Source organism: Rana temporaria (genome assembly GCF_905171775.1).
Source record: "Rana temporaria chromosome 9 unlocalized genomic scaffold, aRanTem1.1 chr9z, whole genome shotgun sequence".
NCBI lineage: Eukaryota > Metazoa > Chordata > Amphibia > Anura > Ranidae > Rana > Rana temporaria.
Window position 1 is genome coordinate 32,160 of NW_024404484.1, and position 15,783 is coordinate 47,942.

A 15,783-nucleotide genomic window follows, 5' to 3' on the forward strand; every position below is an offset into this window, starting at 1 on the left:
CAGCCCTCAGACAGACTGACTCGGAGACACACGCAGCCTCAGACAGACTGACTCGGAGACACACGCAGCCCTCAGACAGACTGACTCGGAGACACACGCAGCCCTCAGACAGACTGACTCGGAGACACACGCAGCCCTCAGACAGACTGACTCGGAGACACACGCAGCCCTCAGACAGACTGACTCGGAGACACACGCAGCCCTCAGACAGACTGACTCGGAGACACACGCAGCCCTCAGACAGACTGACTCGGAGACACACGCAGCCCTCAGACAGACTGACTCGGAGACACACGCAGCCACCTACACAGCATGCGCTTCGCCCACAGCCTGGAAACAGACACACTCCAATCTGAAGATGGACATGCACATGCAGCCTTCACTTACACTCCGGCCCAGAGACAGATGATCATACGCAGCCTTCACTTACACTAGGGCTGGGCACAGATGCAGCATTCAGTTACTTGGCCTGGGTACAGACGCTCACACACAGCCTTCAGTTACACTTCAGCTGGGCACAGACACACCCTTCAGTTACACTAGGCCTGGGCACAGACACACCCTTCAGTTACACTTCAGCTGGGCAGACACACCCTTCAGTTACACTTGAGCTGGGCACAGACACACCCTTCAGTTACACTAGGCCCTGGGCACAGACACACCCCTCAGTTACACTTCAGCTGGGCACAGACACACCCTTCAGTTACACTAGGCCCTGGGCACAGACACACCCTTCAGTTACACTAGGCCCTGGGCACAGACACACCCTTCAGTTACACTTCAGCTGGGCACAGACACACCCTTCAGTTACACTAGGCCCTGGCCACAGACTCAGCCCTCAGTTACACTGGAGACAGACATTCACACACAGCCTTTAGTTACACTAGGGCTGGGCACAGACACTCATACGTAGCCTTCAGTTACATTTGAGTTGGGCACAGGCGCTCACACGCAGCCTTCAGTTACACTCCGGCCCAGAGACAGACGCACACACCGCTGGTGGATCTGTGGAACGCCCCGTCTCAGAATTTGGTCCTCTGCTGATGCAGCATGTAATAACACATCACCGTCCATCCACAATAAAATTACAGACACACACGGGGCACTCACACCCACCGGGCACACCCGGCACCCACACCCACTGGGCACACTCACACAGGAGGCGGGCTGTAAGCAGGACGCCCACTCCTTGCAGCATTGAGGAGGCGGGATCAGATCCCGCTGTAAGACAGAGAAGGTTCTGGAATCAGAGAGTAGGAGGTAATCCGAGTGCCCTGATTGGAGAAGGTACCTTATTGCCCCGAACATACAGCATAAGTTACAGTTCACGTAAAAAATAATAATATTAATATAAAAAAAATAATTAAAATCACCCCCCCAGTCTGCACAATGTCCTGCGGGTCGCGTCAGAACGAGAGCAAAACGTCAGCGCACAACGACAGTCTACATGGTGGATTCCTTCTCCATGGGGGCGGCCCCGTCCACTATCACTTGAGGGGTTTTTAATAACGGGTCCCCTTCCGGCTGATCTTCTGGGTCCAGCACTTTGACCGCCGTCAAGTCCACCGCGTCTCCATTTTTCTCCGCCATCCGGTCGCTGTACACCTGGAGGATCCCGGCGCCAAAGGCATCACCTTCTACGTTCAGAATTGTGCATGTGCGGTCCCTGGAAGAGAAGCAGCCAAAGTCATACAAGAGCGCCAACATGACCCCGCCCACCCGTCATACAAGAGCGCCAACATGACCCCGCCCACCCGTCATACAAGAGCGCCAACACGAACCCGCCCACCCGTCATACAAGAGCGCCAACACGACCCCGCCCACCCGTCATACAAGAGCGCCAACATGACCCAGCCCACCCGTCATACAAGAGCGCCAACACGACCCGCCTACCCGTCATACAAGAGCGCCAACATGACCCCACCCGTCATACAAGAGCGCCAACACGACCCTGCCCTCCCGTCATACAAGAGCGCCAACACAACCCCGCCCACCCGTCATACAAGAGCGCCAACACGACCCCGCCCACCCGTCATACAAGAGCGCCAACATGACCCCGCCCACCCGTCATACAAGAGCGCCAACACGACCCCGCCCACCCGTCATACAAGAGCGCCAACACGACCCCGCCCACCCGTCATACAAGAGCGCCAACATGACCCCGTCATACAAGAGCGCCAACACGACCCCGCCCTCCCGTCATACAAGAACGTCAACACGACCCCGCCCACCCGTCATACAAGAGCGCCAACACGACCCCGCCCTCCCGTCATACAAGAGCGCCAACACGACCCCGCCCTCCCGCCGTACAAGAGCGCCAACACGACCCCGCCCTCCCGTCGTACAAGAGCGCCAACACGACCCCACCCACCCGTCATACAAGAGCGCCAACACGACCCCGCCCTCCCGCCATACAAGAGCACCAACACGACCCCGCCCTCCCGTCATACAAGAGCGCCAACACGACCCCGCCCTCCCGTCATACAAGAGCGCCAACACGACCCCGCCATACAAGGGCGCAAACACGACCCCGCCCTCCCGCCATACAAGAGCGCCAACACGACCCCGCCCTCCCGTCATACAAGAGCGCCAACACGACCCCGCCCTCCCGTCATACAAGAGCGCAAACACGACCCCGCCCACCCGTCATACAAGAGCGCCAACATGACCCTGCCCACCGTCATACAAGAGCGCCAACATGACGCCACCCACCCATCATACAAGAGCGCCTAAAATGACCCCGCCCACCCTTCATACAGGAGTGCCAACATGACCCCGTCCACTCATGTCATACAAGAGTCCCTAAAGTGACTCCACCACCCCTCCCACGGCAGTGAGTCGGGGTATCTTCTCCCTGGCCTCCCCTCTCATGGCAAAGTCGGGGATCTCCATGGTAGTGAGCCGCGATATCTTCTCCCTGCCCTCCCTCCCTTGGCAGTGAGTCGGGGGGGAACCCCTCAAATATGGGGGGGACTTTAGTAAAGAGAAGCCTGAACTGTTATAAATATTTCCAGAGGCTGCTCTGTGATTGTCTCTTTTCAGGTTAGATTTCATGGATAGAACAGAAAGTCGGAGCTCAGGCTTATCTGCAGAGTATAGAGCCTAATGGAGCCGCCTCCCCTCCCCCGGTTATCAGAGGTTCTGGTCACACCCGGGGCGTTTCCAGACAAACAACTTCAGAAGTTCAAACAGAGAACAGATGAAGGTTGTGTGCGATCTACAGGCCCCGCCCCCAACCAGAGCAACTGCAACACAAAGCAGGTCCAACGTGACCTCCAAACCAGAGATCCAGGGGGGGGGGGCGGGGGGGGGGGCATCAGACCCAATCTGCCCGGGAGCAGAGGACTGAAGAGCTCTGTGACGGGACTGGCAAGATTTTTTTTTTGGGGGGGGGGGGGTGGGATTAATGTTTTGGTGTGATTTGGGGGGGGGGAGGGGCTCCTCCTATGATGTTCCATTAGTTGTTTGCATTGCCCAAGGCTCAGTTCTAGTTGGCGGCCTCCACCTCCCTATAACTCCTTATTGCTGGGGAGGGGGGGGGGGGAGAGACAATCTGACAAGCCAACTGTGCAGCCGTCAAATCGCTTCCACACAAGGCTCGGCTTTCAGGAAATTTGCTGACCTGCATTAGATGGAAGCAATTTAAAATGTATATTTAGGCCGAGATCACACCGACGTCAGACGACTTCCAATATGACTTTGCTCTACAACTTCATATCCGACCATACCAGTCCGGTATAATAATTTCGAGGGGGGTGGGGGGGCGCACATAAGAAACACACAGCTTGAGGTCCCACAGCGGCAGCCAGCATTGGGATAAGACTTCAGTGGAGGAAGAAGAAGACCTCAGCAGAGCGAGGAGGACCAGGAGGAAGAAGACCTCAGCGGAGGGAGGAGAACCAGAGGAAGAAGAAGACCTCAGCGGAGGGAGGAGAACCAGAGGAAGAAGAAGACCTCAGCGGAGGGAGGAGAACCAGAGGAAGAAGAAGACCTCAGCGGAGGGAGGAGAACCAGAGGAAGAAGAAGACCTCAGCGGAAGGAGGAGAACCAGAGGAAGAAGACCTCAGCGGAGGGAGGAGAACCAGAGGAAGAAGAAGACCTCAGTGGAGGGAGGAGAACCAGAGGAAGAAGAAGACCTCAGCAGAGCGAGGAGAACCAGAGGAAGAAGACCTCAGCGGAGCGAGGAGAACCAGAGGAGGAAGACCTCAGCGGAGGGAGGAGAACCAGAGGAAGAAGACCTCAGCAGAGCGAGGAGAACCAGAGGAAGAAGAAGACCTCAGGAGAGCGAGGAGAACCAGAGGAAGAAGAAGACCTCAGCAGAGCGAGGAGAACCAGAGGAAGAAGAAGAAAACCTCAGCGGAGGGAGGAGAACCAGAGGAGGAAGACGACCTCAGCGGAGGGAGGAGAACCAGAGGAAGAAGAAGACCTCAGCAGAGCGAGGAGAACCAGAGGAAGAAGAAGAAGACCTCAGCAGAGCGAGGAGAACCAGAGGAGGAAGAAGACCTCAGCAGAGCGAGGAGAACCAGAGGAGGAAGAAGACCTCAGCGGAGGGAGGAGAACCAGAAGAAGAAGACCTCAGCGGAGGGAGGAGAACCAGAGGAAGAAGAAGATCTCAGCGGAGCGAGGAGAACCAGAGGAAGAAGAAGACCTCAGTGGAGCGAGGAGAACCAGAGGAAGAAGAAGACCTCAGCGGAGCGAGGAGAACCAGAGGAGGAAGACGACCTCAGTGGAGTGAGGAGAACCAGAGGAAGAAGAAGACCTCAGTGGAGGGAGGAGAACCAGAAGAAGAAGAAGACCTCAGCGGAGCGAGGAGAACCAGAGGAGGAAGGCGACCTCAGCGGAGTGAGGAGAACCAGAGGAAGAAGAAGACCTCCGCAGAGCGAGGAGAACCAGAGGAGGAAGACGACCTCAGTGGAGTGAGGAGAACCAGAGGAAGAAGAAGACCTCAGCAGAGCGAGGAGAACCAGAGGAAGAAGAAGAAGACCTCAGCAGAGCGAGGAGAACCAGAGGAGGAAGAAGACCTCAGCAGAGCGAGGAGAACCAGAGGAAGAAGACGACCTCAGCGGAGCGAGGAGAATCAGAGGAAGAAGAAGACCTCAGCAGAGCGAGGAGAACCAGAGGAAGAAGAAGACCTCAGCAGAGCGAGGAGAACCAGAGGAAGAAGAAGAAGACCTCAGCAGAGCGAGGAGAACCAGAGGAGGAAGAAGACCTCAGCAGAGCGAGGAGAACCAGAGGAAGAAGACGACCTCAGCGGAGCGAGGAGAATCAGAGGAAGAAGAAGACCTCAGCGGAGCGAGGAGAACCAGAGGAAGAAGAAGACCTCAGCAGAGCGAGGAGAACCAGAGGAAGAAGAAGAAGACCTCAGCAGAGCGAGGAGAACCAGAGGAGGAAGAAGACCTCAGCAGAGCGAGGAGAACCAGAGGAAGAAGAAGACCTCAGCGGAGCGAGGAGAACCAGAGGAAGAAGACCTCAGCAGAGCGAGGAGAACCAGAGGAGGAAGAAGACCTCAGCGGAGCGAGGAGAACCAGAGGAAGAAGAAGACCTCAGCAGAGCGAGGAGAACCAACCAGAGGAAGAAGACCTCAGCAGAGCGAGGAGAACCAGAGGAAGAAGAAGATCTCAGCGGAGCGAGGAGAACCAGAGGAAGAAGAAGACCTCAGTGGAGCGAGGAGAACCAGAGGAAGAAGACCTCAGCGGAGCGAGGAGAACCAGAGGAAGAAGAAGACCTCAGCGGAGCGAGGAGAACCAGAGGAAGAAGAAGACCTCAGCGGAGGGAGGAGAACCAGAGGAAGAAGAAGACCTCAGCGGAGGGAGGAGAACCAGAGGAAGAAGACCTCAGCAGAGCGAGGAGAACCAGAGGAAGAAGACCTCAGCAGAGCGAGGAGAACCAGAGAAAGAAGAAGACCTCAGCGGAGGGAGGAGAACCAGAGGAAGAAGACCTCAGCGGAGGGAGGAGAACCAGAGGAAGAAGAAGACCTCAGCGGAGCGAGGAGAACCAGAGGAAGAAGACGACCTCAGCGGAGGGAGGAGAACCAGAGGAAGAAGAAGACCTCAGCAGAGCGAGGAGAACCAGAGGAAGAAGACCTCAGCAGAGCGAGGAGAACCAGAGGAAGAAGAAGACCTCAGGAGAGCGAGGAGAACCAGAGGAAGAAGACCTCAGCGGAGGGAGGAGTACCAGAGGAAGAAGAAGACCTCAGCAGGGCGAGGAGAACCAGAGGAAGAAGAAGACCTCAGCAGAGCGAGGAGAACCAGAGGAAGAAGACGACCTCAGCAGAGCGAGGAGAACCAGAGGAAGAAGAAGACCTCAGCGGAGGGAGGAGTACCAGAGGAAGAAGAAGACCTCAGCGGAGGGAGGAGTACCAGAGGAAGAAGAAGACCTCAGCGGAGGGAGGAGAACCAGAGGAGGAAGAAGACCTCAGCGGAGGGAGGAGAACCAGAGGAAGAAGACGACCTCAGCGGAGGGAGGAGAACCAGAGGAGGAAGAAGACCTCAGCAGAGCGAGGAGAACCAGAGGAAGAAGACGACCTCAGCAGAGCGAGGAGAACCAGAGGAAGAAGACGACCTCAGCAGAGCGAGGAGAACCAGAGGAAGAAGAAGACCTCAGCGGAGCGAGGAGAACCAGAGGAAGAAGAAGACCTCAGCGGAGGGACGAGTACCAGAGGAAGAAGAAGACCTCAGCGGAGGGAGGAGAACCAGAGGAGGAAGACGACCTCAGCAGAGCGAGGAGAACCAGAGGAAGAAGACGACCTCAGCAGAGGGAGGAGTACCAGAGGAAGAAGAAGACCTCAGCGGAGGGAGGAGTACCAGAGGAAGAAGAAGACCTCAGCGGAGGGAGGAGTACCAGAGGAAGAAGAAGACCTCAGCAGAGCGAGGAGAACCAGAGGAAGAAGACGACCTCAGCAGAGCGAGGAGAACCAGAGGAAGAAGACGACCTCAGCAGAGCGAGGAGAACCAGAGGAAGAAGAAGACCTCAGCGGAGGGAGGAGTACCAGAGGAAGAAGAAGACCTCAGCGGAGGGAGGAGTACCAGAGGAAGAAGAAGACCTCAGCGGAGGGAGGAGAACCAGAGGAGGAAGAAGACCTCAGCGGAGGGAGGAGAACCAGAGGAAGAAGACGACCTCAGCAGAGCGAGGAGAACCAGAGGAAGAAGACGACCTCAGCAGAGCGAGGAGAACCAGGAGGAGGAAGAAGACCTTAGCAGAGCGAGGAGAACCAGAGGAGGAAGAAGACCTCAGCAGAGCGAGGAGAACCAGAGAAGGAAGAAGAAGACCTCAGCAGAGCGAGGAGAACCAGAGGAAGAAGAAGACCTCAGCGGAGCGAGGAGAACCAGAGAAAGAAGAAGACCTCAGCAGAGCGAGGAGAACCAGAGGAGGAAGAAGAAGACCTGAGCAGAGGGAGGAGAACCAGACCTCAGCAGAGCGAGGAGAACCAGAGAAAGAACCAGACCTCAGCAGAGCGAGGAGAACCAGAGAAAGAAGAAGACCTCAGCAGAGCGAGGAGAACCAGAGAAAGAACCAGACCTCAGCAGAGCGAGGAGAACCAGACCTCAGCAGAGCGAGGAGAACCAGAGAAAGAAGAAGACCTCAGAAGAGCGAGGAGAACCAGACCTCAGCGGAGCGAGGAGAACCAGAGGAAGAAGAAGACCTCAGCAGAGCGAGGAGAACCAGAGAAGATGAAGACCTCAGCGGAGCGAGAAGAAGACCTCAGCGGAGCGAGGAGAACCGGAGGAGGAAGACCTCAGCAGGACGAGGAGAACCAGAGGAAGAAGAAGACCTCAGCGGAGCAAGGAGAACCAGAGGAAGAAGAAGACCTCAGCGGAGCAAGGAGAACCAGAGGAAGAAGAAGACCTCAGCAGGGCGAGGAGAACCAGAGGAAGAAGACCTCAGCAGGGCGAGGAGAACCAGAGGAAGAAGAAGACCTCAGCGGAGGGAGGAGAACCAGAGGAAGAAGAAGACCTCAGCAGAGCGAGGAGAACCAGAGGAAGAAGAAGACCTCAGCGGAGCGAGGAGAACCAGAGAAAGAAGAAGACCTCAGCAGAGCGAGGAGAACCAGAGGAGGAAGAAGAAGACCTGAGCAGAGCGAGGAGAACCAGAGGAGGAAGAAGAAGACCTCAGCGGAGCGAGGAGAACCAGAGGAGGAAGAAGACCTCAGCGGAGGGAGGAGAACCAGAGGAAGAAGACCTCAGCGGAGCGAGGAGAACCAGAGGAGGAAGAAGACCTCAGCGGAGCGAGGAGAACCAGAGGAGGAAGAAGACCTCAGCAGAGCAAGGAGAACCAGAGGAAGAAGAAGACCTCAGCGGAGCGAGGAGAACCAGAGGAGGAAGAAGACCTCAGCGGAGGGAGGAGAACCAGAGGAGGAAGACCTTAGCGGAGCGAGGAGAAGCAGAGGAAGAAGAAGACCTCAGCGGAGCGAGGAGAACCAGAGGAAGAAGACGACCTCAGCGGAGCGAGGAGAACCAGAGGAAGAAGAAGACCTCAGCAGAGGGAGGAGAACCAGAGGAAGAAGAAGACCTCAGCAGGGCGAGGAGAACCAGAGGAAGAAGAAGACCTCAGCGGAGGGAGGAGAACCAGAGGAGGAGGAAGACCTCAGCAGAGTTTTTGGGTGAAGCGGTAGGGGTAACCCCTACTCATTCACATGAGGGGGGGGGGGCATCCCTTGCTCCCCTTAGCTGACCCGTCGGGCTCCATGCTCGGATAAGAGTCTGGTATAGATTTTGGGGTGAATGGCAAGCTTTTATACTTTGGCATGGTGTTCCCCTTCGAGATTCTCAGAGCACAAGTCGCATGAGATAAGATGATCCGACTTGCCTTCTAATCACGGATCTGAAATGGCGCCCAAGTTGGACTGAAGTAGCGCAGGGAGCATGTGCAAAGTCGGACCGGTGACGCCGGCTCTCATAGGGATCCATTGATTTGTACACGTTGGATCGCATGACGCACCAGCATGAACCGGGCCTTCGAGGCCAAAGACTCCCATGGCATTTGATAATTATAAGAGCCGGTCTGTGCCTCCCGGGGAGGTTCTACACCCAATGAAGTGGAGGCCAGAGACAGGAGAGAGATCCTTTCATGTGATTGGTCGCCCACACGGGAGGCTGGATGTTGATTGGTTCCTTTGGTGAGCAGACACCACAAGGAAACCCGAGGGTGGAGGAGGAGACCGTTTCTAACAACTTTTTTTTTCCCGCCCTTGAAGAGTTTCTCCAATTTCCTCAGGATGAATCATTTTCCCTCCTCGGCGGTCCCCCTTCCCTGGGATTCGTTCCCTTCTCAGTTCCAGGACCCTTCAGTGAAGGTCAAGTGATGAAGCTGCACCAATCACAGATCCCGAGACGAACGTCTACCACCCACAACCTTCACTGCATTCCACTTCTAACACTGCCCCTGATGAAGACATGCATTTTCTCATCAGGGGCAGAGTTGGGAGATAATGTAGACCAATCAGAATACAGGAAAAGATTTCCAAACCAATCAGAACACGGAAAAAGCTTTGTAAACCACAGGCTCAGAAAATACAAAATGACGGCTGACACACTAAACGGGAGAAGAGCGACTGATACTCACACCAACCAATCCACAGCCAGGATGAGGGAAATGTCATTGGTCGGAAGTCCCACCGCCTCCAGGATGATGGCCAGGGTCAGCACCCCTCCGGCCGGGATCCCAGCAGCCCCCACACTGGATGCCGTGGCTGTAACTCTACATGGGGGGGGGAGAAGACACAGAATTATTGGGGGGTCCCCGGGACGCAGAGGCCAGGGAGACGGAGACGGTGAGGCACTTACAAGATGGTGATGATGGAGATGAAGTCCAGCGGACGGTTATTGAGCTGAGCGATGAACACGGCCGCCACACACTGGAATAAGGCGGCACCGTCCATGTTCACCGTGGCGCCAATGGGGAGGATGAACCTGCTGATCTGCTTGGACACTCCGTTCTTCTCCTCGACGCATTTCATCATCAGGGGAAGTGTGGCAGAGCTGGGGAGAAAACGTAGACCAATCAGAAGACAGGAAAAGGGTTCGTAGACCAATCAGAAGACATGAAAAGGGTTCGTAGACCAATCAGAAGACAGGAAAAGGTTTGTAGACCAATCAGAAGACATGGAAGGCTATCAGTGAGTTCATTGGGGCCGAGGTCCTCTTACCTGGAGGAAGTGCCGAACGCCGTGGCCAGAGCGCTCACGATGCCCCACAGGAAGCTGTACGGGTTCTTCCTGGTGACGGCGAAGTAGATGAGTGGCAGGACGATGAGCCCGTGGATGGCGTGGCCCACAATGCAGCAGCAGATGTACTTCCCCAGGCTGGTGAAAAGTAACACAACGTTTTCCATCTCCACGATCTTCCCGGCCACCAGGAACATGATACCCACCGGGGCGTACCTGAGGAGGAGGACCAATCAGATCTCAGGAGTTCAATGGACGCAGAAGACGCAGACCGCCACCTCCCAGGATACTCACCACATGATCCACGCCACCAGCACCATGGTGGCCTCATTGAAGGAGTTGAAGAACTTGATGAGGATTTCTCCCTCCGCTCCCAACTTTCGGAGAGCCACTCCGAAGACGATGGCGAAGACCACCAGACCCAAAATGTTCATCCCTTCCACCTCCTTCCCATAAGGAACCTGGAGGAAGACACAGGGGTGAGGGGACAACATAGCATGCCGAACAGAGACCACCACTCCCAACATGTTCATCCCTTCCCATAAGGAACCTGGAGTAAGACACAGGGGTGAGGGGACCACATAGCATGCCGAACAGAGACCACCACTCCCAACATGTTCATCCCTTCCCATAAGGAACCTGGAGGACAACACAGGGGTGAGGGGACAACATAGCATGCCCAACAGAGACCACCACTCCCAACATGTTCATCCCTTCCCATAAGGAACCTGGAGGACAACACAGGGGTGAGGGGACAACATAGCATGCTGAACAGAGACCACCACTCCCAACATGTTCATCCCCTCCCATAAGGAACCCGGAGGACAACACAGGTTCAAGATAGCATGCAGAACATAAAGGCCATTAGAGGGGTCCCGGGGGAAAGTAGAGACGTGGGTGAGGCTGAGAAGGGCCACAAAGCCACATTTACAGACACATTGGGTGGGAAACGCCGGGCATGAGAACTGAAACTGGGAAGGCAACCTCAGAACTACACGTCCCATGAGGCACCGCTAGACTGACAGCCAATGGGATGATGGGATTTGTGTGCCAAGGTTGCCTATCCCCGATGTAGTGACTCGGGGGAGACAGAAGAGGCAGTGGGCGGGGTATACAGAGAAATGGGGCGGGGCTGGGAAGGGGCAGAACTCACCTTGATGGCTCTCAGGTCGGTCAGAGTGGAAACATTGGTGACATCCGAGACATTTGTAGCGTTATTATTCACTGGCTCCAATCTGTAGAACGTGGCGTACTGCAAGAGAAAGTCCATCGTCACCGCTGCACCGCAACACCGCCGCCAGACCACACCCCCCACTCAGACCTGCACCACACCCCCCCCAACTCAGACCCGCACCACCCCGCCGCCAGACCACACCCCCCAACTCAGACCCGCACCACCGCTTCCAATCTGTAGAATGTGGCGTACTGCAAGAGAAAGTCCATCGTCACCGCTGCACCACACCGCCGCTAGACCACACCCCCCACTCAGACCCGCACCACCGCTAGACCACACCCCCCCAACTCAGACCCGCACCGCACCACCGCCAGACCCCCCCCCTAACTCAGACCTGCACCACCGCTAGACCACACCCCCCACTCAGACCCGCACCGCCGCCAGACCACACCCCCCAACTCAGACCCGCACCACACCGCCGCCAGACCACACCCCCCACTCAGACCCGCGCCGCACCGCCGCCAGACCCCCCCCTCCAACCTGCCAGACCCCCCCCTCCAACTCAGACCTTCACCACACCGCCGCCAGACCCACCCCAACTCAGCCCTGCACCACACCTGTGCCACAGACCACCCTCCCACCATTGCCATACCACACCCCCCACTCAGACCTGCACAATCCCACCCACCAGACCCCCCCCCCCCCATTTGGACCTGCACCACCCCGCTGCCAGACCCCCCCCCCCCCACATCCCGAACTGCACCACACCCCCCCCCCAGTTAGACCTGCACCACCCCCCAGGACAGACCCACCCCCCCCCCCCCCCCGATGTGCACCACACACCAGATCAAAGCATCTGACTAAATGGCAGGTATAATACAATGACCCCCCTGGACAGGTTCTGAGTATTTATGCCGCAATGTGAACTCACCGACTGGAAACACGCCGACACCAGATTGGAGGGGAAGATGTTCCTGTGGGGGGAGGGGGAGGCGGGTCAGTCACATGATCACAAATCAAACAAGAAGATAGAAACGCAATTACATCATCATCATCACTACTACTACCATCATCATCTACGTCTGCCGGTCCGATGTCATTCCTGTGCCGGGTGTGTCACCGAGCCTGACGGGGGAGGAATGTGTCCCCACAACATTGTCCCCACCCCCCCTCAGTGTCCCCCCCCCTCCCCCTCCGTCCCTCAGGTTGTATCCTCTGTGGATGGAATGTCTGTTGTGTGGTGACACCGGACACACAATACATGGCAGATCCTGTTCTGTGTGACCCCCCCCCATGCCTATACAGCCCCCCCCATGACTATACAGCCCCCTCCCCCCCCCATGTTATGCAGCGGGTATGAAGGGGTTAATTAGCTGTGACATCATCAGAGACAGGAAACACATCACTACAAAGTCCCATCACAGAGGATACAATGGGGGGGAGGGGGGGGGGAGTCTTCCCTGAAACTTATTACCATCAGATCCAATCATCTCCATTCATCAAATGAGACCCCCCCCATAGAGAACAATCCGTACCCTGTGCTGGGGGGGGGGGGGGCAAATAATACAGGTGATCCTGGATGCTCTGACCCTCCCTCCCCCCCCTACAGATTGATATATATATCTATCTATCTATCTCTATCAGACACACTACAGTACCCCCCCCCCCACAGACATCACACTATATTTAGAAACATTGTGACACCCCCTCCCCCCATAGACGTCACATGTTAACACGTCTTCTGTTCTGTGACATGGAGGGGGGGGAGGGGGTGTGTGTACATTACAGGAGGATCCCGCGTCCTGCATGACGCACATCACCGGGGGAGGGGAGAGTCCTCCACGTGTCTTCTCATCACTCAACCAACTCACAACATTGCATCAGCCCGAGACCCGGAAGAGGAAACACCGAGAGTGCCGGCACACCGACTACCCCCCTCACCGACTACCCCCCCATACCCCCCCTCATTACCGACTACCCCCCCATACCCCCCCTCATTACCAACTACCCCCCCATACCCCCCCCCCCATCTCCAATACCGACTACACCCCCTCATTACCGACTACCCCCCCTCACCGACTACCTACCCCCCCTCATACCGACTACCCCCCCTCCAATACCAACTACCCCCCCCCCCCCCAATACCGACTACCTACCCCCTCATTACCGACTAACACCCCTCCATAAATCCCCCCCCCCATATCCAATACCGACTGCCCCCCCTTAAATACAGACTACCTATCCCCCCTCATTACCGACTACATACCCCCCTCCCCCATTACCGACTACCCCCCCCAATACTGACTACCCCCCCCCCCCCACATCACTGAAATTTTTGGGATAAAATTCTACAGTAAAATTGTCCCAATTTCTTGTATAATGTAAAAGACGTCACCCCCCAGAATCATGCAGATCTACCGGCCGCCAAACCCCACCCCCCCATGCCACCAAGACCGACCCCCCCCTATGCCACCAAGACCGACCCCCCCCTATGCCACCAAGACCGACCCCCCCTATGCCACCAAGACCGACCCCCCCCCTATGCCACCAAGACCGACCCCCCTCTATGCCACCAAGACCGCCCCCCCCCGTATGCCACCAAGACCACCCCCCCTATGCCACCAAGACCGACCTCCCCCTGTGGCACCAAGACCGACCCCCCTCTATGCCACCAAGACCGAACCCCCTCTATGCCACCAAGACCGACCCCCCTCTATGCCACCAAGACCGACCCCCCTCTATGCCACCAAGACCGACCCCCCCCTATGCCACCAAGACCGACCCCCCCCCCTATGCCACCAAGACCGACCCCCCCTATGCCACCAAGACCGCCCCCCCCTATGCCACCAAGACCGACCCCCCCCTATGCCACCAAGACCGACCCCCCCTATGCCACCAAGACCTACCCCCCCTATGCCACCAAGACCGACCCCCCTCTATGCCACCAAGACCGACCCCCCCCTATGCCACCAAGACCGACCCCCCCTATGCCACCAAGACCGACCCCCCCATGCCACCAAGACCGCCCCCCCCCCCATGCCACCAAGACTGACGTCCTCCAGCACTGGCCCCCCCAAGACCCGACTCCCTCCAGCCCCGGCCACCAAGACTGACCCCCTACGCTGCCAACCACCAAACTTGACCCCTCCAGCACCAGCCCGTCGCCAACCAGCCCCCCCCCCCCTCTACACTCACAGTGACATATGGTATCTACAGCCTCAACCTTCACACACTTCCCCAGGAGACACGGGTTTATTACCCCCCACCATACAAACACCCCGACATGTGGGAGGTCACCCCCGTCACCTACCCGAGGTCCAGGAAGTATCCCCTCCACCCATTACCCCTTGGGGTCACCTACCTGACGAGGTCCAGGAAGTACCCCCCCCACTATTACCCCCTCGGGTCACCTACCTGACGAGGTCCAGGAAGTATCCCCCCCTATTACCCCTTGGGGTCACCTACCTGACGAGGTCCAGGAAGGAGTCCACCACCTCTTTGGCCTCCACCTCCTCCCCCTTGCTGAGTCCCTCTCCGGCGCCCTCTCCTGGTCGGATGAGGAGGGCCAGGCTGACCCCCAGGGCGGAGGCCAGTAGGGTGGTGATAAGGAAGAAGAGGAGCGCCCAGCCTCCGAGGCGCCCCAGGGCGGAGGGCTGGAGAGAGGCGGCTCCGGAGACCAGAGAACACACCACTAGGGGGAGGATGATCATCTTCAGGAGACGGATGAGAAGTTCTCCAGGGAAGGAGAAATGAGCGATCTGTACAGGAGACATATTCAGAGGACGGAGCCCCATTCCCACCGCCGCCCCTAGGACAACGCCTGCTATGGTCAGCAATACCAGAGAGTTCTGCCGGAGGACAGAGCGGGTCCGTGAACAGCAGGAGGACCGGGGAGGGGGCCGGACCACACCGGGGGGGACGGGGGGCTCACCGGATCCGTTACACTCCTTCATCTTCTCCGATACACGTGTCACCGAGGGGGCGGGGCCTACACACTCCGTACAGACCGAGAGCGGCGGGAGAATGACGGCTACCGGCGCGCTGCGATCCCTTATATACTCGAGGGCGGGGCTAGGGGACGGGGGCCGGCCCCTAACACTCTTCAACCAGTCACCGCACAGCGAGGGCGGAGCCGGGGAAGGACGAGCCCACTCAGCACCGCCCCCCCCTTACTCCCATTCACAGGAAAGGGGGAGGGAGCGAGCGGAAAGTCCCCGCCCCTCCGAGGGATGATTCATCACAATCCCTCCAAACAAGGAGCAGAGAGAGCGATGATGCAATAGGGGGCGGGGCCCGGGAGCACATGGCGCACACACTTCGGGGGCGTGGCCTGATTTACATGGCAAAGCTTAACCCTTCACCTCCCTGTACTGTACAGGCTGTACTTCTCTATGGAGCTCTATAGGGGGGGGGTACTAATATTACTAATACTATCATCATCAATAAT

The 15,783-nt window shown here is 57.3% G+C and overlaps 1 protein-coding gene across 2 annotated transcripts; it reads right to left on the bottom strand.

The window, feature by feature from the left end:
- Nucleotides 1–244: 244 nt before the first annotated feature.
- Nucleotides 245–15,369, bottom strand: SLC1A5 (solute carrier family 1 member 5). Of its 2 annotated transcripts, none has more exons than XM_040334476.1 (8): nucleotides 14,802–15,369; nucleotides 12,268–12,310; nucleotides 11,316–11,414; nucleotides 10,457–10,623; nucleotides 10,145–10,378; nucleotides 9,783–9,977; nucleotides 9,562–9,696; nucleotides 245–1,666 (listed from the first exon to the last, which is right to left on the bottom strand). In XM_040334476.1, the coding sequence occupies exons 1-8, from the start codon at nucleotides 15,287–15,289 to the stop codon at nucleotides 1,444–1,446; spliced, it is 1,584 nt and encodes a 527-aa protein (XP_040190410.1). In that variant the 5' UTR covers nucleotides 15,290–15,369; the 3' UTR covers nucleotides 245–1,443. The 2 variants fall into 2 exon arrangements, with proteins under 2 accessions (XP_040190410.1, XP_040190411.1); XM_040334477.1 differs by lacking the exon at nucleotides 14,802–15,369 and adding an exon at nucleotides 14,698–14,709.
- Between the last annotated feature and the right edge of the window lie 414 nt (nucleotides 15,370–15,783).

Bases quoted from the DNA above. Each gene is read 5' to 3' on its own strand.
- SLC1A5 (XM_040334476.1), bottom strand. From the start codon at position 15,289: ATGAAGGAGTGTAACGGATCCGGTGAGCCCCCCGTCCCCCCCGGTGTG. The intron at 10,624-11,315 runs GTGAGTTCTGCC...GTCTTCCTCCAG, and splicing joins CCGACCTGAGAGCCATCAAG to GTTCCTTATGGGAAGGAGGT. The intron at 9,978-10,144 runs GTAAGAGGACCT...TTTTCTCCCCAG, and splicing joins GCGTTCGGCACTTCCTCCAG to CTCTGCCACACTTCCCCTGA.